The sequence below is a fragment of the Neophocaena asiaeorientalis genome, unplaced genomic scaffold (genome assembly GCF_003031525.2).
Source record: "Neophocaena asiaeorientalis asiaeorientalis breed wild unplaced genomic scaffold, Neophocaena_asiaeorientalis_V1.1 scaffold146, whole genome shotgun sequence".
Taxonomy (NCBI): domain Eukaryota; kingdom Metazoa; phylum Chordata; class Mammalia; order Artiodactyla; family Phocoenidae; genus Neophocaena; species Neophocaena asiaeorientalis.
The window spans coordinates 829338-853936 of NW_020172676.1; the positions used below are offsets into that span (position 1 = coordinate 829338).

A 24599-nucleotide genomic window follows, 5' to 3' on the forward strand; every position below is an offset into this window, starting at 1 on the left:
GAGCCATAGCCACTAGGCCTGCGCATCCGGAGCCTGTGCTCCGCAACGGGAGAGGCCACAACAGTGAGAGTCCTGTGTACCGCAAAAAAAAAAAAAAAAAACAAAAAACCAGGACTATTATGCATTATTTAGCTATGATACAATTAGAGAACAGGCACTACTGTGAGTTCTTGGTCTATACACCTAGCTAAGCTTTAATCCAGCTTGGAAACTGTTTTGTGCATCTCTGCTCAGTGATCCCGCTCAGCTCATATATCCCACTGGAGATATTCTAGGCATTTGCCAAATCCCTTGGGCTAGCATTTCCAAATTACCTTGTCTCTTCCTTAAATGAATCTCTGGATTACGAAGGAGGGGATTCCATCACTTGAGGAAGCCCGTGCTTTTGTTACTTCCTCTGCAGCTTCAGACCTAGCCCAGCTCCTGGCACAGGATGCATCTATAAGCGTTGAAGGGGTAAACATGCAGAAACACATCTATTCCTATTTTCCAAATGTGGAATTAAGTAATTTAAAGTATTTTTCCACTTCAGTATAAACTTTTTAATGAAAAACTTTGTATTTCATTTTTTTGTGCACTCTGATAGGAATGCCATGCTTTCTGCATTACTAAAATATTTGTATGAAACATATTCTGTGTTAATTATTTCCCATAAAATAATTAGCTTACTAATTTGGAAACTGACAGCAATACGGTTGTAGGCATCTCTTCTAGGGAAAAAAGAAAGACAATATTTGCCAGCTGAATAAACTACAAAATGTGCTTAGCAGCACTGATTCTGCCTAGAAGTGACTTTTATTAACGGAGACCTGCTGACGGAGTATATGACTACAACACTGTGAATTCACAAAGTATCAATTTCTTTTTCGTTAATGGTGACTACCAAGGAGCAAAAACAAACATGAGAGTTTTGGGAAAGTGCCCATATTCCACCCCAACACTGTTCCTTTAATTTTTATTATTTTAAAATAGATGCTATTTATGACTGTACAATTTTCCCAAGCACTACAGAGAAACAGATATTTTAATGCAAGATCAGGTTGTCATATTGCAAAAATTTTATATATGGCTCTAAAATAATTTCTGCAGAAAGTTTGCAGAATTCTCTTGAGAAGAGTAAGATGATCAATGGAATAAAATGCAAAATTATAACTTTAGCTGTAAGTAATAATTTTACTTTAAGTAAGATCCATTGGAGCAAAGGGGAAAAAATGAAGTTAAATTCTATTAGACTAAATCATCAAAAAATATTAGTAGTGTAATACAGAATCCCTTGCATTTTAGATCATGTAAGAATATTCAGATGTCACATGATTGTTTTAGCTATTTAATTTCATCCAAGTTTGAGACTGGCACAAATATCATTGGATATCTGAAACAAGGGAGCTCTAAATCTGAACTCAGTTGCTTGGTGCTACAGCTTTATTAATTCTGGCCAATTTCTCTGATCTTATTGCAAAGGCCAAGGAAACTCAGTCCATATAATTCATTCAGTGGAATCTATACAAGCTAAGTATCCAAGAATTCCTAATTACTTTATTGCACTATTACTTTATTACATTTTATTTTTTAAAGAAGAAGAAATGAATTCTCCCACTGATTTTGCTATCTCTAGACTGACATCAAAGGACAATATTTTCTTCAAAAGCATACTTTCAATGAGTAATTAGAGACTAGGACAAGCAATATGACCCATACTTTCATTATGAAAACAATTTGGTGTTGACAATGAAAATGTATACTGCCTGAAATAAAACCTGTTTCTTTGTAGTAAGGAATTAATGATAAGATAGCAACTGCCAGCCCAATCTCTCTGCAACACATTTCATTTGACTGCCAACATGGCCACTGGATGACGGTTTGGAGGATAAAAGTTAAAGCAGGGTAGGATTGAATGATTGTAACTGAGTTCTTAATACACTAACATTCGACTGATATTCTCTCCAGGAACATTTAATCAGGGAATATAGCTAAATAATACCACTGCTGTGGCAATGAGATCTTATTCTGAAAACTCATGTAAAAGCAAGAATACAGCAGGCATTTAACCAATACAGAGCAGTGACTTGTCACCTACAGTTTTTTGGTACTGACCTTATCTGAGAGACCTAACTTCATGATCCAGCTGGATAAAGATGCACAGACAGGGTAAGAGCAACATTAGCACAGAAATCAGCAGTACTGCTGCTCCCAATGTATATTCATTGGGCCTTTACGATTACTTTCTTTTAATCCCAACAACCTATTTGCCATTAAGTAAAAATTACTTATCAGTTATGTGTACCTTACTGCTTATCGAAGCTGCTCTCTCTCCTGAATATGTGTAGTTTAGGTGGCTATTTCTCACTGAGACAAAAATCTGTTCATATTGTACAGAAGTAAAGTCTTTTGAGGAATCAGGAATCTTTCATGGCATATACAAAAATTCTACCATATAGACGGAAACTTAATTTATGGACAAGGCGTAACAATGGTGTATCAGAAGGCTAAAGTTCTTAAGATATGATAAAAACTATCCGTTCTTAAGAACGGAGAAAATACTTTAGGATTTTACCTTCACTTAGGCCCATGAAGTGAGAGTCCCAGTATAATACCATTTGGAGGAAAGGATTGTGACAGTGAACACTGATCTGAAAAAATAAGTGTAAGAATTTGCAACTTATATAATGTGATTTGACTGCTTTTCAAAATAAACTACTGAACAATATTTCCCACATCTATCAACAAATATACCTTGTGTTTAAATACAGTCTTCAGAAAACCATATTGAACCACGAATGCCCTACCTTCACTTATTAATACATAAAAAGGAACACCATTCAGCATATTAGTGGGGAACAAAGAACAGCCCTGGCTTCTTGGGATATGCATTGATGAGGACAAGCTGGCAGAGGTATCAGACTCAGATCACTGCCATGTGGTTTCCCTGCCTACCACTGAATATGGGTTGTTACTAGGGTTCTATGGTTTTGATTTTTCTCTTGTCTCTCTGAGCACTCTTCTTCACTTACTTCATCCATGAGGTGTGAAAATGTAAATGTCATTTCTGAAAAGTCAATCCCAGGTATCTGGCTGCAACTGGAATCCGTAGGAAACAGAGCTTCCAGTCTGCCCCTGGCCTATGTGCTTTCCAATTCTTTGTTTGTATATAAACACAAAACCAGAAAGAATTGTTCAAGGGACTTTAAAAATATAGTCAAAAGTCCTTATTCTTGTACAACATCCTTACTTATTCACCCAAATTTTTACATAATTTGGGGGTAAGGCTGAGAAGAGAAAAAAAGAAGAGATGGCCTTTTCCTTGATGTCTTGCCAATAGGAATTGTGGTGTGCTGGTGCACAGGCCTTTGAAATATGCAAAAGACTCTCTCAATAAGTTGTTTCCCACATGATAATTCTAGTGGTCAAGCCCCAAGTCTTTTGCCTTATTCTCTTTGTATACATTACTGTTACCTGGTGTCATTTCAAAGATCTATAGCCATAATTTGGAAGTTGTAGCTTGAGGCTGTGATCATGTGATCAATCATATGAGGAGCTAGAGTTAGCTGACTATGATCAAACAAATGCAAACACTTAACCTAAACTATTTCCTTCAAGTTAAACCACATCTAAATTATTCTGAGGAGCTAAGAAACTGTAAATTTTAAAAGATTTTTGGGATACCTGATTCAAGAACAATTCCTCAGCCAACTTAGACTGTATCTAGTCATACGCACTGTTTAAAAATTTATTATTATATATTTGCCTTTTATTTTAAATTCACAACTAATTATTCTAATGGATATAAGAAATCTCTGAATGTGGTCACTTCCAGATCACTTGGATTTAAATTACAATAGCTTTATGCAGATTAATTCAAGATATTCATATTGAATTCAATTCAAGACATTTTGCATACTGATCAGTGTTAGTCTTCCTTAAAGGTCAGAGAAACAAGGGAATTTCTAAAGTTATCTATGTACTTCCTACCACTCATTACAAGATTGGGTCTTGAGAGTAGAAAGGCAATAAAAGAACAAAAAGCATGTAATGAATACAATCCATGAAGTAAATTCATGAATTTTTCCTGTAGCTCTTAAATATAGCAGTATAAACCTTTGTTCTGAATACTAAATGTCAGTATATGAATTTTAAAAAATGATGAAAATAAATTTCTTTCCTCGGCTAACATGTTTGAAATAACCATTTTCTTCTAGAAAGCATCATAATAAATAAATATATATATATAGAGAGATTTTTGAAAGATAATAATTGAATAACATTAAGTTATTAAATTATGGAACAGGGCTTCCCTGGTGGCGCAGTGGTTGAGAGTCCGCCTGCCGATGCAGGGGACACGGGTTCGTGCCCCGGTCCGGGAAGATCCCACATGCCGCGGAGCGGCTGGGCCCGTGAGCCATGGCCACTGAGCCTGCGCGTCCGGAGCCTGTGCTCCGCAACGGGAGAGGCCACAGCAGTGAGAGGCCTGCGTACCGCATTAAAAAAAAAAAAAAAAAAAAAATTATGGAACAAAGGCAGTTTTCTCAGGTGGCCAGGATGAGTTTGTATATGTTCAGTCTGGATGTTCCCAAGTGTCACACTTTATTATTATGATCCAGTTACTTTTTAATTAGAACTTATATTTTGATCCTAACAACTTAGGTAGGTAAAATTTAGTAAGCATTGCTTTCACAGTGTTGTGAATACTGGGCCCAAGTTGGTTCTTGATATATACCAGTTGATTAATTAGTAAATTGCTGCAAAGACAAGTTATTCACATTCTATCCTCATTATTTGAGATTCAAGCCTTCTTACTGGCATGGTTTCCTTCTGTTTCAACATAAGCTGAATAGTTAATGTGATTTCCAGTGGTACCCAGATTTATTTTAAAAAACCCTTTCCTCCCTTCTGCTTGCTGCCTTGCTTCTTTGATTGCTCTCAATAACTAATCCTAAACCAAACTTCAAAGTCTTTTTCCAGCACAATTTTGCCCTTTTTTCATGACTCCATTCTCTACCCCCTTGCACCTGGGCCCCAGGCCCCACCATAGCAAACACAGGGCTTTCATACTTTTTCTTAGGTATATAAAGGGATGAATAAATCAACCTTTTCTCTCATGAAATATACAATATAAAAAGACAGAGAAAAAAATAATCATACATTTTGATGACTGTTCTGTTTGAAACATACATCCCTTGTGAAGAGAATACAGAGAAAGGATACCCAGGTTAATTTCAGAGAAAGGAATGAGAGTGAGGAACTGTGCCCAACTGGAACTAACCTTTAAACTGAAGAAGTAGAAATGACCTAGGTAGAGAAGAGAAAATAAAGCATACCAAGGAGAAACCCCAGGATATGTCAATATCACTGAGTGCCATGAAGGCTTCCGCACTCCTCAGAAGACACTCTAAATACTTTGCAAAAGCTTTTCATCTCAATGAGAGAGAACCAAGAATTGGGAAACATGTTGGCTAAGGGCAGCCTGGCAGGTCTGTTTCCCACAGGGTCCTGTTTGGGCCATACACCTATGAATGACTTCTCAGATACAAGCCATTTGTATTTTCATATTCCACAATGAAATATGAATGATGGGAGCTGCTAGAAAATAATACCATGACTCAAGGGTAACTAGATTAAGATATCAAGAAACATTGCAGTGCAGAAGGGTGGATATCAGAGTCCCCAGTGAGGGAAGAAATATTCCATCATGGAAATATCATGAGGTTTAAAATACCTATTAAGCAGTTTCTAGCTACTCAAAAGCATTAATGAAGGACACACGTTTTATAAAGAAGTATTACAGCTGTGTTGCTCATTAGTCAAAATGGAAACCATATGGAAATGTTTTTGGAATAAGACTAAATTTAAAACAAGTAAGCCATTTTCAGAAAGCATTTGGAGTGAATCTCTCCATTTTCAAAGTTGTTTTTTAAAATTGCTTTTCCTTATGCAACTTTGAGTTGATTCAATACTCTAAAATAATCCACTTGAATAACAGAGGTAATTTACTCAAATTTCCTGAAGTCTACTAATGGTCTGTTTCAGCTTATATTTTTACCAGGGATTCTACTGGAAGCCTGGTCTGATTCAACTTCTTCTGCAAGTACATGCCATTCATATGAATTTAGCCTGCAGAGGATCAACCTAATTTTATACAGCCTTTTATCTCTATACTCATTTAAAAGTGGCAAATTTTCACATCTGAAGTATAAGTTCAGAAACTAAAGTCTGAGATACGGTATTTTTGTGTTAGTCTTAAAACTGGAATAAAAGTTGATGCTGGAAGATGTATGAAAATACAACCTGTTTATTTGTAAGAATCGTATAGAAAATCATGCACTGTAACAAAGAAACTAATGTGTGCTTCTTTTCTTTTAATAGAAAAGTATACTTGACCAATAAAATATTTTACAACAGACTGACAGCTACACAGATAGGAGGTGAGCTAGAGATGTCACTTGATATAATTTCTGTAAGGCTTGTTATTCCTTCCTACATTGAAATCTACAAGCTAAGAATTATGAACTTGATCATTACATTGAGAATCAAATACTCAGCTAGTTTACAGGCTGAATGATAAAAGAAAACATCAGTGATTCAGTAAAACCCTGGGAAACTTAGGAGGTTACATTAAGGGATATCCCATTGCTCAACATAATTTTATTTAATAACAAAAATGAAGAAATGAGTACACTGGACATGAAATATTCAGATTAATTAGAATATTATCTTATATTTTGAATAAGAGGAAAAAATTCAAGTTATTTAGACACAGTAATAGTATAAAAGAATACTTAGTCTCCCAATACAAGATGAAATTACTAGAAATAATAAATTCAAGATAGCCAAAAACATAAATATAGAGTGGGAGATTTGCTGTATATTAAGTATGGCAAATCAATTTTTGAAAATCCAAGCGAGGACATGTTGAATATAAATCAACAATGTATCATCATTATAAAAAAAGACAATGTATTATTGAATATTGTTTGATACACTCATGGTCTAACAGAGCAACTTGCATGGAATAAGTTGTTATATATATATATATATATATATCACTAGTATACTGTATTATATAACTGTGTATTATACATTATATAGTTTGTAAATATATGCAAGATCCGAATAGTATATTAAATACTGTATTTTGTGAGTAATATATAGCATATGTGTACGCTTTTACTTTTCATATATGCAACAAATAAACACTTCTCCAGAAATAATTTTCCATAATTTGCATTTATAGAAAGATCTATGCTTTTTAAAAATTTAATAATTGTAGAAATCCAAAGAAAGAATAACTTCAATAGAATGAATGGCCCCATAACAAAGATATATACTTATCTCTTCTATACCTACTTATATACATATATATATATACACATGCATATATACATATTTGTGTGTGTATATGTGTGTGTGTTTGCCTGTGTGTATTTTTACTGTAAACAGGAAACATTTAGTGAGGGTGGGTTAGCTTAATTATGGGCTTGAAGAACGCAAAGAATATTCAAATTCCTAGACAATATTTAAATTCCAGACTTTAAAGCAGGAATATTTTAGTAATCTACTTCAGTTAGTGATGATCAAAAGTTAAATGAACCTCCTTTAGGTTATAGAGAAGATATTCCTGAGGACGTTTATGAAAATTAAGTACAAATGTTTGTGGCATTTTGAATATTCATGTGAGTAAGAACAACTAAAGTACAGAACCAGTGAAACTCAAAGCCCAAGGGATCTAAATGATTATTTATGTCAATACCCACAATTCAAAGGCTACAAATCTGAGACTCAAGATTGTAAATAGTCTTGTCTGTGGTCAGAATGAGAAGGGTTTGTTTTGACCTTCTTTGATCAAACTTTTAAGTCATTCTTAAAAATTCTGTAAGCCAGTGTTCTCAGCTTGGATCAATGTAAAAACACGTTTTAAAGGGAGTAAGAATATTTTTTCTCAGAACCAGCAAAATACATCTGTGAACTCCAATTTGAGAAACATTGCTGTAGGTCATGAGGGTTATATCAAGCATTTCAAATGAAATTCTTAATTCCAAGGAAATTTAAAGCAGTCATATAGTCAACTTATCTCACACTTGCACATTTCTTTTGTAGTTGTAAAATTATCCCTCTAATAAAAAAAATTTGGAAGATTTGTCAAATACAAGGGTAGCATATGTATTCTAACCTAAAAGATAAAGAAGAAAGAAGTAGAACTCGTATAGAAATTTTTAAAATCTATATGAATTGAATTTATCCTTTCCTTAAAACTCATTTTGGTGAAGATGTTTGTTTACAAAATTGTTGGATAACTCTAGAAATATTAACTATGAAGGAGGTGACATCACTGAACACTATGTATTTTTATCAATCTCAATGATGACCAGTGAATTCTCAATCCAAGTATTTATCCTGATTAAAACAAAGTATTAGCTTGTCATTTTAATAAGTATAGTTCCTATTATAGGAATATTTATATTAAAACAAATTAATAATTAGAATGTGGTGACAAAATAGGGCAAAGACATCATTTTTGTTACAGTAACATTAAAATAATAAAACTAATGGATCATAAAAATTTATAAAATAATTAAGGGAGATATTTTATCTTTGGTTTAAATACTTTAATATAGTTCATAATATTTGCCAAGGGGCAAAGATTTCAAATAGAATTGTTTGAATATTTTTTCCAGAACTAATTATAAAGAAATCTAAAGTTTAAATCAATTAAGCTCTAGTATAGATATCTGAGTAGAGATAAGAGCATTATAATATAAGGGAATAGAGATGAGAACTGCAAGAGCAAACTCCCCAAAGTACAAACTTCAAAAAAAATGCAGAAGAGTACACATGATTCTAATCTAGAACAGTTTACATATAATATATTTATGCATATAAAATATAATTTTAAAAATGCTTATATATTTGTCTATTTCCTGGAAGAATTCTTTTTTTTTTAACATCTTTATTGGAGTATAATTGCTTTACAATGGTGTGTTAGTTTCTGCTTTATAACAAAGGGAATCAGTTATACATATACATATGTTCCACTGAAAGAATTCTTAAGAAATTATCTATGGTAGTTGGTAGTGGAACTGATGATCTACTTTGTGCACTGTTTAATTTTTCTTATACCATGTTAAAAAAATGAGAAAATAAAATATAACCATCCCATTATAAAAAACAGCACTTGACTATTATGAATCAAATTATAGTAACTATAATATTTTTGTCTAACATTATCTATTTTGTAAAAATATATTTTAATACATCTTATATAATAATTTAATTGCATATTAAATTACATCATTGGGTTAAATGTTTTTTTCAGATTTTAGGTTATACGTTGATAATTTTGTTATCAATGTATAAAGAAAAAACCTTGATTTTTATATCTTGTAGTCACACATTTTTAAAGTTTCAACAAATCATTTTAATGTTTCAAAAATTCCTCTTCACTCTTAAAGTCTTATGAAAATTGTTCCATTCTTCACAAGAAAATTACAAAATAATAATATTAATATTGGACATGTGGGGCTTCTGAATAAACACGAATGAAAAGCTTGCAATCCTAAACCAGTGTAATACATTGATGTATTCACTTTAATTTGTAACTAGAGTTTTAAAAATGTGTCCCCATTAGGCTACTCTTTCATTATTTGGTAAGATTGTTTTAAAATTAGAATCTTGCAGTACCTTCCCTTCCTGTTTCACTTAACATGGCTTGGGAAGAATGACCATACATTAAAAAACATCATTGAGTTTTGTGATTGATGGTTATATTTTCAGAGCTTGAAAAAATCTACAATTAAATGGATGCTTAAAGTTGGTAAGCCATCAAGATTTTCGGAGAGGAAAAAGTTTAAATGATGAGGCTTGACGATATGAAAACTAAAGGATTCTCCTAGTGTTCAAGGACTTTTTTGCTTTCCAAATCACTTAAACTTTCTACTTGTAACTGCAGTATTTGGAAGGACCTTTGCACTTTAACATTGTGATTACGTGCACTGTAAAACGCATGGACTGCACGAAGATCTGTCACGAGAGACAAAAAACTCTACTAATCAACAGAGGATATGAAACTCTCTAAACTATTTTCCTGAATTGTATTAACCACAGGGTTTCAGAGACGTAAAAAAGATACTTAAAGAATAGATCTTTGGGGATTTTGCTCTTGCTTTCATATCATGTGAATCATCTTTGTTTCATCAGTGTTCCCACTTCCTTATTTTCTTTCTGAGTTTTAGTAGCTTAAACATTATGTTGAAATGCTACATTTGCATGTATTAATGTGTTAATTTCACTAGTTCCATAAATGATATTACCTTTCACATACATCATGAGTACAAATTTCCAACGTATTTGAAAGGTGAAAGGCAAATTTAGAGCTACTTTTTATACCCTGGGCCGCCGTTTAGAACTCAATCACTTGACCTTTAGGGGAAAGATGTAGATGTGTAAGCAGGAAAGTTGCAAGTTAAGTTCTTTCTGGAGAATTCAAAATAAGTCTTCTCAAAAATACCTAAAATATAGTAATCAAATGAAAGCATACCATTAACTTCACCAGTAGTCAGAAGTTTGGCCCTGTTGTTCTTTGGAATAAACTGTTTAGGAAATAGTGAAACAGTTTATATTTATAATGTTTATGGAAGAAAAGTAAATAAGACAAAACATAAGAGAGTATTGATGAACTAATTAGTAAAAGGTTCTGCACTTTCTATATTTAAAATAAATGTAAAAGGGTGATATGAATTCACGGTTGTTAATCATATATAATCCTATCTAGATTCTAATTTACTGAAAATGCTCTATTTCAACCATGCTTCTTATTGTTTTGCTGTTGGTAGTAAATGGAGAAATATAAACCAGAATCTAAGGAACGAAAGTACTAATTTCAACATTTATGCAGAGATGCAAAGACCCAGAATACTCAACACAATATTGATGGAGGAACAAAATCAGAGGACTGACACTACCCAACTTCAAGACTTACTATAAAGCTACAGTAATCAGGAAAATATGGTGCTGGCAAAGAATAGACAAATAGATCAAATGACACATGAAGAGCCCAGAAATAGACCCCCATAAATATAGTCAATTGATGTTTCAGAAAGAAGTAAAGGTAATACAGAAAAGGCAGTCTTTTAACAAATGGTGCTGGAACTATCGTCCATTCCCATTAAAAAAATGAATCTTGACAAAGAACTTTACACCTTTCACAAAAATTAACTCAAAATGGATCACAGATCTAAATGTAGAGTGCAAAACTATAAAACACTTAGAAGATAATATATAAGACAATCTAGATATCTCTGGGTTTGGTGATGACTTTTTAGATACAATACCAAAGGTGCAATCAATGAAAGAAATAATTGATAAGCTGGACTTCATTAAGACAATGTGAACAGAATGAAAAGACAAGCAATGGTATGGGGGAAAATATTTGCAAAAGACATATCTGATAAAGGACAGTTATCTAAAATATACAAGAAACTCTCCAGTAAGAAAACCAACAACTTGACTAAATTAATGGGCCAAAGACTTCAACATATACCTCACTAAAGAAGAGATACAGATGGCAAATAAGCATATTAAAAGATGTTCCACATCATATGTCATAAAAGAAATGTAAATTAAAACAATTAAATATCACTATATACCTATTAGAATGACCAAAATCACCAAAATGACAGTGAAAACACCAAGTGCCAGTGAGGATGCAGAGCAACAGGAACTCTCAATCATTACTAGTGTGAGTATAAAATGGTACAGCCACTTTGGAAGACAGTTTATCAATTTCTTACAACACTAAACATACTCATCATAAGGTCCAGCAATCTAATGAGTTGAAAACTATGTCCACCCAAAAAACCTGCACACAGATGTTTTCAGCAGCTTTATTCATAATTGCCAAAACTTGGAAGAAATAGGTGAATGGATAAACAAACTGGTACATCCAAACAATGGAATATTATTAAACTCTAAAAAGGAATGAGTAATCAAGCCATGAAAAGACATGGAAGAAACTTAAACATATATTACTAAGTGAAAGAAACCAATGTGAAAAGGCTATATACTGTATGATTCCAACAATACGACATTTGGGAAAAGGCAAAACTATGGAGACAGTAAAAGGATCAATGCTTGCTATGGGTTAATGAGGAGAGAGGAATGAAGAGTCTGAACACAGAGGATTTTTAGAGCAGTGAAACTACTTTATAAGATACTATAATGGTGGATACATGTCATTTAACATCTGTCAAAACACATGGAATGTACAACTAAGAGTGAACTGTAGTGTAAATTATGGACTTTGGGTGATAATAATGTTTCAGTGTAGGTTCATTAACTGTAACAAATGTAGGTCTCTGGTGGAAGATGTTGACAATGTGGGAGACTATGCATGTGTGGAGGCAGGGAGTATATGGAAAATCTCTGCACCATCTTCTCAATTTTTTCTGTCAACATAAAACTGTTCTAAAAATAGTCTATTAAAAAAAGTACTAATCCACAGTAATCTTAAATTTTCTTATTAGTTTCCTATAGTCAAGGAGTACTTCAAAATATTTATTTTAACCTTAATAAGATATCACTGGAGTGTGTGTGTATGTGTGTATATATATTTGTATGTGTGTGTTAGAGTGAGTGTGTGTGTGTGTGTGTGTGTGTGTGTGTAAGATAGGACAGAGTGACTTCTTTATTTTTCTATGAATCAATGATACTCAACTTTTAACATATCAAAAAAGAAGATGTGTGGAAAAATAAACATCTCATTAAAGGTAAATGCATGGGCAATTATAAAAGCTAGTATTACTGCAACAAGGATTCATAACTATTTTTTCATTTGTTTCTACATAATTTAGGAGACTAATACATTAAAAAAATCATTAGTGTAAAATCTAGTATTACTGTAACTTTGGTTTATAACTCCAAGTCTTGTTTTCTACATAATTTAGGACACTAATGCATTAAAAAAATTATTAGTTTATGTTTTGGGACACACTATATATACAAACATAATTTTGTGATGTCAACAATGGAAAGGGGTGGGGAAAGAACATTTTGTATGTCATTAAAGTTAAGCTGGTGTAAATTCAAATAAGAGTGTTATAACTTTAGGATTTTAAATGAAATCCCCATGGTAACCACAAAGAAAACAGCTCTACAATACACACAAAGGAAATGAGAAAGAAATTCAAATGTTTCCAGATTGGTTCAAGAAGGCAGAGTAGAAGGACATGCTCTCACTCCCTCTTTCAAGAACACTGGAATCACAACTGGCTGCTGAACAATCATCGACAGGAAGACACTGGAATTCACCAAAAAAGAAACCCCACATGCAAAGACAAAGGAGAAGCCACAATGAGACAGTAGGAGGGGCGCTATCACAATAAAATCAAATCCCATAACTGCTGTATGGGTGACTCACAACCTGGAGAACACTTACACCACAGAAGTCCACCCACTGGAGTGAAGGTTCTGAGCCACACGTCAGGCTTCCCAAACTGGGGGCAATGGGAGGAGGAATTCCTAGAGAATCAAACTTTGAAGGCTAGTGGGATCTGACTGCAGGACTTCGGCAGGACTGGGGGAAACAGAAACTCCACTCTTGGAGGGCACACACAAAGTAGTGTGCGTGTTGGGACCCAGGGGAAGGAGCAGTGACCCCCTAGGAGACTGAGCCAGACCTACCTGCTAGTGTTGCAGGGTCTCCTGCAGAGGCGGGGGGCAGCTGTGGCTCACCAAGGGACAAGGACACTGGCAGGAGTTCTGGGAAGTACTCATTGGCATGAGCCCTCCCAGAGTCTGCCATTAGCCCCAACAAAGAGCCCTGGGTAGGCTCAAGTGTTGCATTGCTTGAGGCCAAACAACCAACAGGAAGGGAACCCAGCCCCATCCAGAGCCGACAAGCAGATTAAAGTTTTACTGAGCTCTGCCCACCAGAGCAACAGCCAGCTCTACCCACCACCCATTAGGAAACTTCCACAAGCCTCTTGCATAGCCTCATCCACCAGAGGGCAGACAGCAGAAGCAAGAAGAACTACAATCCTGCAGCCTGTGGAACAAAAACCACATTCACAGGAAGATAGACAAGATGAAAAGGCAGAGGGCTATGTACCAGATGAAGGAACAAGATAAAACCCCAGAAAAACAACTAAATGCAATGGAGACAGGCAATCACCCAGAAAAAAAATTCAGAATAATGATAGTGAAGATGATCCATGACCTTGGAAGAAGAATGGAGGCAAAGATAGAGAAGATGCAAGAAACGTTTAACAAAGATGTAAAAGAATTAAAGAACAAACAAACAGAGGTGAACAGTACAATAACAGAAGTGGAAACTACACCAGAAGGAATCAATAGCAGAATAACTGAGGCAGAAGAACGGATAAGTGACCTGGAAGACAAAATGGTGGAATTCACTGCTGCGGAACAGAATAAAGAAAAAAGAATGAAAAGAAATGAATACAGCCTAAGAGACCTCTGGGACAACATTAAATGCAACAACATTCGCATTATAGGGGTCCCAGAAAGAGAAGGGAAAGAGAAAGGACCAGAGAAAATATTTGAAGACATTATAGTCGAAAACTTCCCTAACATGGGAAAGGAAATAGCCACCCAAGTCCGGGAAGCACAGAGAGTGCCATACAGGATAAATCCAAGGAGAAACACGCCAAGACACAGCATAATCAAACTGACAAAAATTAAAGACAAAGAAAAATTATTGAAAGAAGCAAGGGAAAAATAACAAATAACATACAAGGGAACACCCATAAGGTTAACAGATGATTTCTCAGCAGAAACTCTAAAAGCCAGAAGGGAGTGGCATGACATATTTAAAATGATGAAAGGGAAGAACCTACAAACAAGATTACCCTACCCAGCAAGGACCTCACTCAGATTCAATGGAGAAATCAAAAGCTTTACAGGCAAGCAAAAGCTAAGAGAATTCAGCACCACCAAACCAGCTCTACAGACAAATGCTAAACGAACTTCTCTAAGTGGGAAACACAAGAGAAGAAAAGGACCTCCAAAAACAAACCCAAAACAATTAAGAAAATGGTAATAGGAACATACCTATCGATAATTACCTTAAACGTGAATGGATTAAATGCTTGAACCATAAGACACAGGCTTCCTGAATGGATACGAAAACAAGACCCATATATATGCTGTCTACAAGACACCCAATTCAGACCTAGGGACACATACAGACTGAAAGTGAGTGGATGGAAAAAGATATTCCATGCAAATGGAAATCAAAAGAAAGCTGGAGTAGCAGTATTCATATCAGACAAAATAGACTTTAAAATAAAGAATGTTACAGGAGACAAGGAAGGACACTACATAATGATCAAGGGAAAAAACCAAGAAGAAGACATAACAATTATAAATACATATGCACCCAACATAGGAGAACCTCAATACATAAGGCAACTGCTAACAGCTCTAAAAGAGGAAGTCGACAGTAACAGAATAATAGTGGGGGACTTTAACACCTCACTTACACCAATGGACAGATCATCCAAACAGAAAATTAACAAGGAAACAGTCTCACCACTCATATTCAACATAGTTTTGGAAGTCCTGGCCACAGCAATGAGAGAAGAAAAAGAAATACAAATTTGAAAAGAAGAAGTAAAACTGTCACTGTTTGAAGATGACATGATACTACACATAGAGAATCCTAAAGATGCCACCAGAAAACTACTAGAGCTAATCAATGAATTTGGTAAAGTAGCAGGATACAAAATTAATGCACAGAAATCTCTTGCATTCCTATACACTAATGATGAAAAATCTGAAAGAGAAATTAAGGAAACACTCCCATTTACCACTGCAACAAAAAGAATAAAATACCTAGGAATAAACCTACCTAGGGAGACAAAAGACCTGTATGCAGAAAACTATAAGATACTGATGAAAGAAATTAAAGATGATACCAACAGATGGAGAGATATACCATGTTCTTGGATTGGAAGAATCAATATTGTGGAAATGACTATGCTACCTAAAGCAATCTACAGATTCAATGCAATCCCTATCAACTTACCAAAGTTTTTACAGAACTAGAACAAAAAGTCTTACAATTTGTATGGAGACACAAAAGACCCCAAATAGCCAAAGCAGTCTTGAGGGAAAAAAACGGAGCTGGAGGAATCAGACTCCCTGACTTCAGACTATACTACAAAGCTACAGTAATCAAGACAATACTGTACTGGCACAAAAACAGAAACATAGATCAATGGAACAAGATAGAAAGCCCAGAGAAAAAGCCACGCACCTATGGGCAACTAATCTATGACAAAGGAGGCAAGGATATACAGTGGAGAAAAGACAGTCTCTTCAATAAGTGGTGCTGGGAAAACTGGACAGCTACATGTAAAAGAATGAAATTAGAACACTCCCTAACACCATACACAAAAATAAACTCAAAATGGATTAGAGACCTAAATGTAAGACCGGACACTATAAAACTCTTAGAGGAAAACATAGGAAGAACACTCTTTGACATAAATCACAGCAAGATATTTTTTGATCCACCTCTTATAGTAATGGAAATAAAAATAAACAAATGGTACCTAATGAAACTTAAAAGCTTTTGTACAGCAAAGGAAACCATAAACAAGACAAAAAGACAACCCTCAGAATGGGTGAAAATATTTGCAAATGAATCATCAGATAAAGGATTACTCTCCAAAATATATAAACAGCTCATGCAGCTCAATATTAAAAAAACAAACATCCCAATCCAAAACTGGGCAGAAGACCAAAATAGACTTTTCTCCAAAGGAGACATAAAGATGGCCAAGAAGCACATGAAAAGCTGCTCAACATCACTAACTATTAGAGAAATGCAAATCAAAACTACAGTGAGGTATCACCTCACACCAGTTAGAATGGGGATCATCAGAAAATCTACAAACAACAAATGCTGGAGAGGATGTGGAGAAAAGGGAACTCTTGCACTGTTGGTGGGAATGTAAATTGATCCCGCCACTATGGAGAACAGTATGGAGGTTCCTTAAAGAACTAAACATAGAATTACCATATGATGCAGCAATCCCACTACTGGGCTATACCCAGAGAAAACCATAATTCAAAAAGACACATTCACCCCAATGTTCATTTCAGCACTATTTACAATAGCTAGGACATGGAAGCAACCTAAATGCCCATCGACAGATGAATGGATAAAGAAGATATGGTACATATACACAATGGAATATTACTCAGCCATAAAAAGGAACGAAATTGGGTGATTTGTAGAGACGTGGATGGATCTAGAGAGTGTCATACAAAGTGAAGTAAGTCAGAAAGAGAAAAATAAATATCGTATATTAACGCATATATGTGGAACCTAGAAAAATAGTACAGATGAACTGGCTTGCAGGAGAGAAATTAAGACACAGATGTAGAGAACAAACATATGGACACCAAGGGGGGAAAGCAGTGGTGGTGGTGGTGGTGGTGGTGTGATTAATTGGGCGATTGGGATTGACATGTATACACTGATGTATATAAAATGGATGACTGATAAGAAAAAAGAAACATAACAAAAATACACTTCACTATGTCAGATATGTTATTTTTTAGGTTCACCATAATAATAAACCAATTTGCTAGACAATAAATATCTCAAAAAGTATATAATTTTTTTTTAAAAAGAAAGAAATTCAAATGTTTCACCATACACTTACACAAAACCAAAAAAAAAATAAAGATGGTAATACAAGAACAGGAGTGGCTATACTAATGTCAAACAAAATAAAATTTAAATTAAAAAAACCACAAGAAACAATGTACATTATGCTAAGTGAAATAAGCCAGTCATAAAAAGGCTAATACCGTATGATTCCACTTATATAAGGTACTTAGAGTAGTCAAAATCATAAAGACAGTAGAATCGTGATTTCCAACGACTAGGGGGAGAAGGGAATGGGAAGTAATTGTTTAACAGGTAGTACAGATTTTCGGTTTTGCAAAAGGAAAAGAGTTCTGGATATCGATGTTAGTGATAGTTATACAACAATATGAATGTACTTAAAAGCACTAAATTGTACACTTAAAAATGGTTGAGATGGTAAATTATGTTATGTGTAAACTTTACCACAATTTTTAAAAGAAGCAAAACTATAGACAAATTAGATTTTGTTAAAATTAAATTCTTGTTCATCAAAAGACAACATTACGAGAGTGAAAAGGCACACCACAGACTGGGAAAAATATCTGCAGTACATTGTAATCAATAAAAACTTAAAATTAAAAAGATGTGTTCTTAGAACAACATGTTATGAACCTGCTCTCTATCAAGAACGCATCTTTTTTTTTTCAGATGCAAATTGTAATTTCAGGACTCTGTTGCTTAAAAAAATTGCTTATCTTCCAAATGCATTATTTTATGTTACTTTGTTGGAAATTCATGCCAAATGTCAAGAGAATGAATGTTGAATAACCAGGATCTAATTATAAGAATGCAATTTAGTTGCGTGCAGACTAACAATTCAAAAAACTGTCTCAAGATTTAAACAAGGAAATGGTAAAACCTTGAAGGAAAATATCTCAATAACAAAACAAAACAAAACGAAAACACCTTAGTCCAGTCCCAGTGACAGTATATAAAGCAAACTATTTTTAACTCTGGGTTTTGACAGCTTTTTCTTTTAGGAGTTCTAGCCATTGTATTTACTTGGTCCCCTGAACTTGCCCAATCCTTTTTAGGTCCACTGATTTTGCCCTATGTCTTCATCATCTTATGAGTAAATTAATCAAAAGCCTAAATGGCCTTCATATCTCTAGCATCTCTGCTTGTCAACAGAGTCTGTAGTTACAAGATTTACTCTCCTAAATTCACATATCTAATTGTGCTTCATGATTATCTTCCCAACCAGACCACAAGTTATTTTTCCAACTTTGTATTCCAATGCACCACAATGGACTCCATTATTCCACACGTCTACAGTGTATTTAATTATTTTCTTGCCTCAGTTTGCTCTAATGATGCAATACATTTCCTTCTGGTTTCTTCTCTCTCTCCCTGTCTTTTTCCCCCGAGAATCGCTTTAAAGTTCTTTAAAATCATTTTCTGCTTTAAAAGTTTAGTTCAAATTTTAGATTTTTAGGACTTCTTTGCTAACCCAAGGAACAAATTCTACACTTCGGACAATATACCCCTTTACCATTTGTTTATACCTTACCTAGCTATACATACCTCTGTTTCTACCATAAAGCCTATGCATTCCTTTAAAGCAGTGATCAGCTCTTCCATTGTGAATCTACAGCATTTGACATTAAGTAGATATCTAATAAATATATAGTATTGCTTACCTTTGTGTTACATATCTCACACACTTATATGTATGCATGACTGAATTTAGCCTTTTGGTCATTTACCACTTTTAAACAAGAGTCTGCTTCTTAGGTCTTTCTTTTGAGCTTGTATTAATAAAAGGGAAATGTTGACTTAATTCATAAAAATGTCATCTATGACTTCTGGGGGGAAGCATTAAGGCATATCTCAGCCAGCCTTCTCTACCACTAGTTGGCCTCTTAACTACAGATGGGACTTAATTGCTCCTTAAATACATCTAACATTTAAGCTTCCACAATATTGCCCACTAGCCATTTAGCACTTCTGTTGGTAGTTTTTACCCCAAATTCATGAATTATACTATGAATTCTTATTACTCTTTAACACAGCAAAATATAAAAATCAGTAGTTTCTTCATGAGCAGATATAAATAAGTGCCAAGTTCAAATATTTGCTTTTTCAAGAAAGAGAATGAGCTAAAATAATATAGCACATAAACGAAATTCAAGTTGGTAAACAGAGCAGCCATTATAAAACAATGGAAACATATATCCATTGGGAAATTATTGAGGCTCCTTCCTGTCTAGCGAAAATGTGTAGTTATATGTACCATGTGCCAAGGACAGACTGGTCCTTTCCAGACACTTACCCTCTGACAGCATGAATAAGTCTCAGTGATGGATAGGCAGTTCGCACTTTCAGTTTATTCTTAAGGATTAACGCATTAACCCACTCCACGTGCTTCTCTCCTCCTTTGACCATGAAAGCAGGGATCCAAAGGACACTGTCATTCAGCATGGAAAGTCTATGCACAAATTTTTCTCTGTCACTCTCATTCCGAAAGCCTCCAAATGCTCTTTGTACAACTGATGGATTCATGGTAATAAAATCTGATTTAGTTCCCACATCTGCAGCAAACTCCACCACAGGGGCTAGATTACACCTGAAGAGGAAAAAATTAATGGACAAATGAAAAGTAAATATGAAACAGTCACTCCTAAAATGGTGTGCATGAAGAGAAGAATGGGGAATGAGCATTTGCTTTTTTCACCAGGTGGAAAAAAAAAAAGATAATCTGCCTGGTAAAATTACATTTTCAGTAAGTCAACACACATTCAGGAATGCTGTCTTCAATAAAGATGTGCACTCCTAGTAATGGGGCTCAAATTGTCATTTATATTAATTCACTCTGCTGTCGAAGAATACTCATTGCTGTTATCTTCATAAAACCACATGATATGAATTCCTAATAGGTGAATTTATGATGGTAAATTCACAAGAGCTCTGCCATGTAGTAGGCAGTCTAAACCACATGCTGTTCCATAAGTAAGTAAACCACATTTGACCTGATACTCCAACCTGCACCACTTGTCAAGCTTAAGTCATTTCGACAAGCTTATGAACATAAGTGAGTGGAGATGGCTTTTCCCTTAACCCTGAGGTTAAGGGAAAAATATAACTCATGACGTTTTCCACAGACATATTTGTAATTGCCTTCTATAGACCTAAATGTGAAGGAAAAGGAAGAAAAATGGAGTTATCACATTTAATATGCCTTTTGAGATGTTAACTAATGCAGAAAAGCCTCTACTATAGGATCAAATATCTTTCTGTTCCTCAAAATGCCCATTTTCCCTACTAAGAGGCCATGTGCGTTTGTGGAGAAGGGACAGAATTTGTTGCCCTGTTCTCACTACCAAAGCTCCAGGGCCTCAGAAAGTACCTGGGTCAGATTTTACTCTCGTAACCTGATTTCATTCCTGTATTACAAGAAAGCTTTGGAAAGCACCTTGAATTTTGCCTTCAACCAATTTGTGATGCTTCTTTGATTCTGTCACAAAGACCTTTGGATTTGATGTAACTTTAAAAATAGCTTTTTAATTTTACAATATTTTAACTTGCTAAAAAGGGCACATTTTAATTAGTTGATAAGTGAAAAATTAGATTTTTAACAAACAAGAGTTTACTAATTTGGAGAAAAACCAACTGAATCTATACATTCATGAAAACACTCACACACACAGATTTTTTTCTTTTCTTTTTCGTTGTTTATATCAGCCTTTCAAGGGAAGGGAAGAGAAACTAATTTCCTCTTTCTGCATTTTTGCAGGTTTGACTGCATTATGAAAGTTTCTCACATTTCTCTTCCTTGTGCATTTTGCCACATTAATTAAATTCTCAAACAAGTTAAATTTAGTTAGAAAGTAAAGTGTGTGCTCTGCTATTAAAATTACTGGTTTATATATCCTTCCTTATCTCTCTTAATTAATATATCTTATTACTTCCTAGATCTTGACATTTATCTAACACAACAAGTATCTTTCATCTCACACAATTAAGCAAAGTCTATGTTATCTAGGATAACCTACTGAGAGAAAACAAATAAAAGTTAACACATTATTTAGAAACAATCATTTCAAGTTATATAACTTTAATTATACCCACTATATTATATGATAGAGTATTTATTTGTCTCTATCCATGACCCATGCACTACTGGAGATTAGTTATTACTCACTCACCTCACAGTAAGAATATTAGGAATGGGACTGCCCTGGGAAAGAACAGCTACATGTGAACAGAAGCAAACTGAACATCTTATAGTGGAACTCATGGAAGACTGAGGATATGATAATTTTTGAAGTCCTAAAATGTGCTCCACACCAGCTTTAAAAATAGTCTAAAATTCTAAGCAAGCTGATTATAAGATGAATTTGGATACTGTGAGGAAATGCTTTCTGAACAACATTGGTACAAGCACTTCTCATTCCTCAGGTAAAAAATAAACAACACTTGTTAACATGACAGTTAACACGTTCCTGTCAGGGGAGATGGCTTCAGACAGATCTTTTTGCTGTAATAATTCCTCAGTGATTCTTTTCAGAGGATTTCCACCATAGGAAAAAATATCTATACTTCATTTTCTCTATAATTATAAAAATAATCAGAGCCAACCCTGTTAAAGAAAGCCAAAATAACATCCCACTGAATTATCTTTTCAGGAAAAAAAATCACTTAATTACTTCATGCTTTTCATTACTTTTTCTTATGACATATTTAAAAGCCCCTCCACACCCATGTTTGCTAACACCCACTCTTTTAGGACTGATTCAGCATGTTTCTGAAACAGGATTGTCTGGCCATGTGCCATTTAAGAGCTAATAAGATAGTCATCAATAAAATTGGGTGCTGAAAGACAGGGACTTTCCACCTTGGAAGCAAAAGGAAACGAACAGAATAACAATATTTCTGGAGAATAGGGTTGGATCTAGGAGAGGAGCCAATATATTTGATGTAGTCAAAGAATGCTAAATGGCTGTGATGTAAACTGAAAGAGCACCAGGAGATCAAAGAGTAATCAATCCACCTGAGCTTTACTGTAAAGTTTTTATGACCTAAGCACAGCCCAACCAGAGTTTGTGAGGGATGGAAACAGAGGTACTGGAAATAGCATGACAGAAGGACACACTGTAAAATATGAACTATGCTGGCTCCACAGCCGGCTTGTTCATTTTCCTTGGAGTGACTATGTCTAATTTTTCACTGGAAGGAAAGATTAACATCATGTCCACATGTGGCCAGCAAATTAACTTCTCTGTAGTTGAGTTAGATATCTAGTCATATAATTAGCTGAATGTCACATAATCAGGGCAAGCATTAAGGAAGCCAAAATAACCAACCAGCTGTGTTACACTCCAGCAATTCAGTAGACTTGTGAACTTCACAGCGTTACTAGTAGCAATACTGCTGATTGAGCAAGATTATAAATAGATTTGCAATCACACATTCTTAACTTTCCTTTTCAAAAAATCTTCTCAGGGATTACAATCATCAAAAGTATCCAGAATGTGTAGCAAGCATTTATGAAGCATTATTTCACATGTTATTCTTTCATAAAAGTGAAGTGCCCAATTTTTAAATGATGGATATCTGTGAGTCAAAACTACTGAGGGCACGAGAATATTTAATACACTCAAGTTCTGTTTCTTTAGCCAAATTAAATTTTTGTACTGACCAACTATTTTGACATATCAAAAACATGAAAACATATACACAAAATTAGGTCTGATGGCCAAACTCCCTGTTTACTCTAAGCCGCCCGATTTTCAATTTGTTTGTTTTTATTTTCCATCACTGATTAAAAATACTTGGGAAGGCAGCTAGCTCCTTGTACTCTAGACCAGTGGTCCCCAACCTTTTTGACACCAGGGACTGGTTTCGTAGAAGATAATTTTTCCACAGATGGAGTTGGGGGGGAGGATGGTTCAGGCGGTAATGAGAGTGATGGGGAGCGATAGGGAGAGATAGGGAGCTGCAGATGAAGCTTTGCTTGCTCGACTGCCACTCACCTCCTGCTGTGCAGCCCAGTTCCTAACAGGCCGCGGACCAGTAGCGGTCTACGGCCCAGGGGTTGCGGACCCCTGCTCTAGACCTCTGAAATTTCTTCTGTGATCTCAAACTAGATGTGATTGCCTCTCAACATTCCCTTTATGCAGAACTGAAGGCACTTTCATTTATTTCACAGCCATATAAAATGTTTTTAATAAATTTTAATTCACTTAATTATTTAAGGAAAGATGTGTTTATTTCATGTATAATAGCTCAAGACCACTCAGTTCTCTAGCAAGACATATCTCTTAGATTTGTTAGTATTCTCTGCATGTCCCTTAAATCATGGCTCAACAGTCTAAGCAACTAGGAGGTCCCTCTTTCAATAGCTCAACAGATATGCTTTGAGAGTTCATTGCGCAAATACTGCACAGTACTCAGAACTCTTTTTCCAGCTATCTTACTATTTGTGCTAATTTACAATGATATAACCTGGCCAAAACATGATCTTGACAATTATTATTAGTAATAGCAATAAGATAATACTCATTCAATTAGCTACATGTTTATGTATCCCACATTTGTGCTACCTATAGAACTAGTCATCTGAGATACTGAGGTACGACACCATGTACTGTGATATAGGAGGTGGTTAATTACTTCTTTACACATACAACATAGATTAAATGAGAAGGGAAAAATACTGAGTGACGACACCATGTACTGTGATATAGGAGGTGGTTAATTACTTCTTTACACATACAACATAGATTAAATGAGAAGGGAACAATACTGAGTGCACTACAGCCTTATCTCTATTCTTTCTCACCATTAGTTAATGTTCAGACAAGTTCCCATCACACAATTTTCCAAACGCATCCTTTTTTTTGTTGGCCAATCTCATTGTGTATTTATCTGTACTAACACTGAAATCCCTCAGCCCAAACCATCGTTGCCAATGGAACCACATTTGTCAACTGAC

The 24599-nt window shown here is 34.8% G+C and overlaps 1 protein-coding gene across 1 annotated transcript in view; it reads right to left on the reverse strand.

Annotated features, from left to right (window-relative positions):
- ST8SIA4 (ST8 alpha-N-acetyl-neuraminide alpha-2,8-sialyltransferase 4) overlaps nucleotides 1-24599 on the reverse strand; it is a 103216-nt gene that overhangs the window by 43877 nt on the left and 34740 nt on the right. The window contains exon 4 of the mRNA XM_024739706.1: nucleotides 19938-20231. Coding sequence (XP_024595474.1) covers nucleotides 19938-20231 — 294 coding nt within the window. The remainder of the gene's footprint in view (nucleotides 1-19937; nucleotides 20232-24599) is intronic.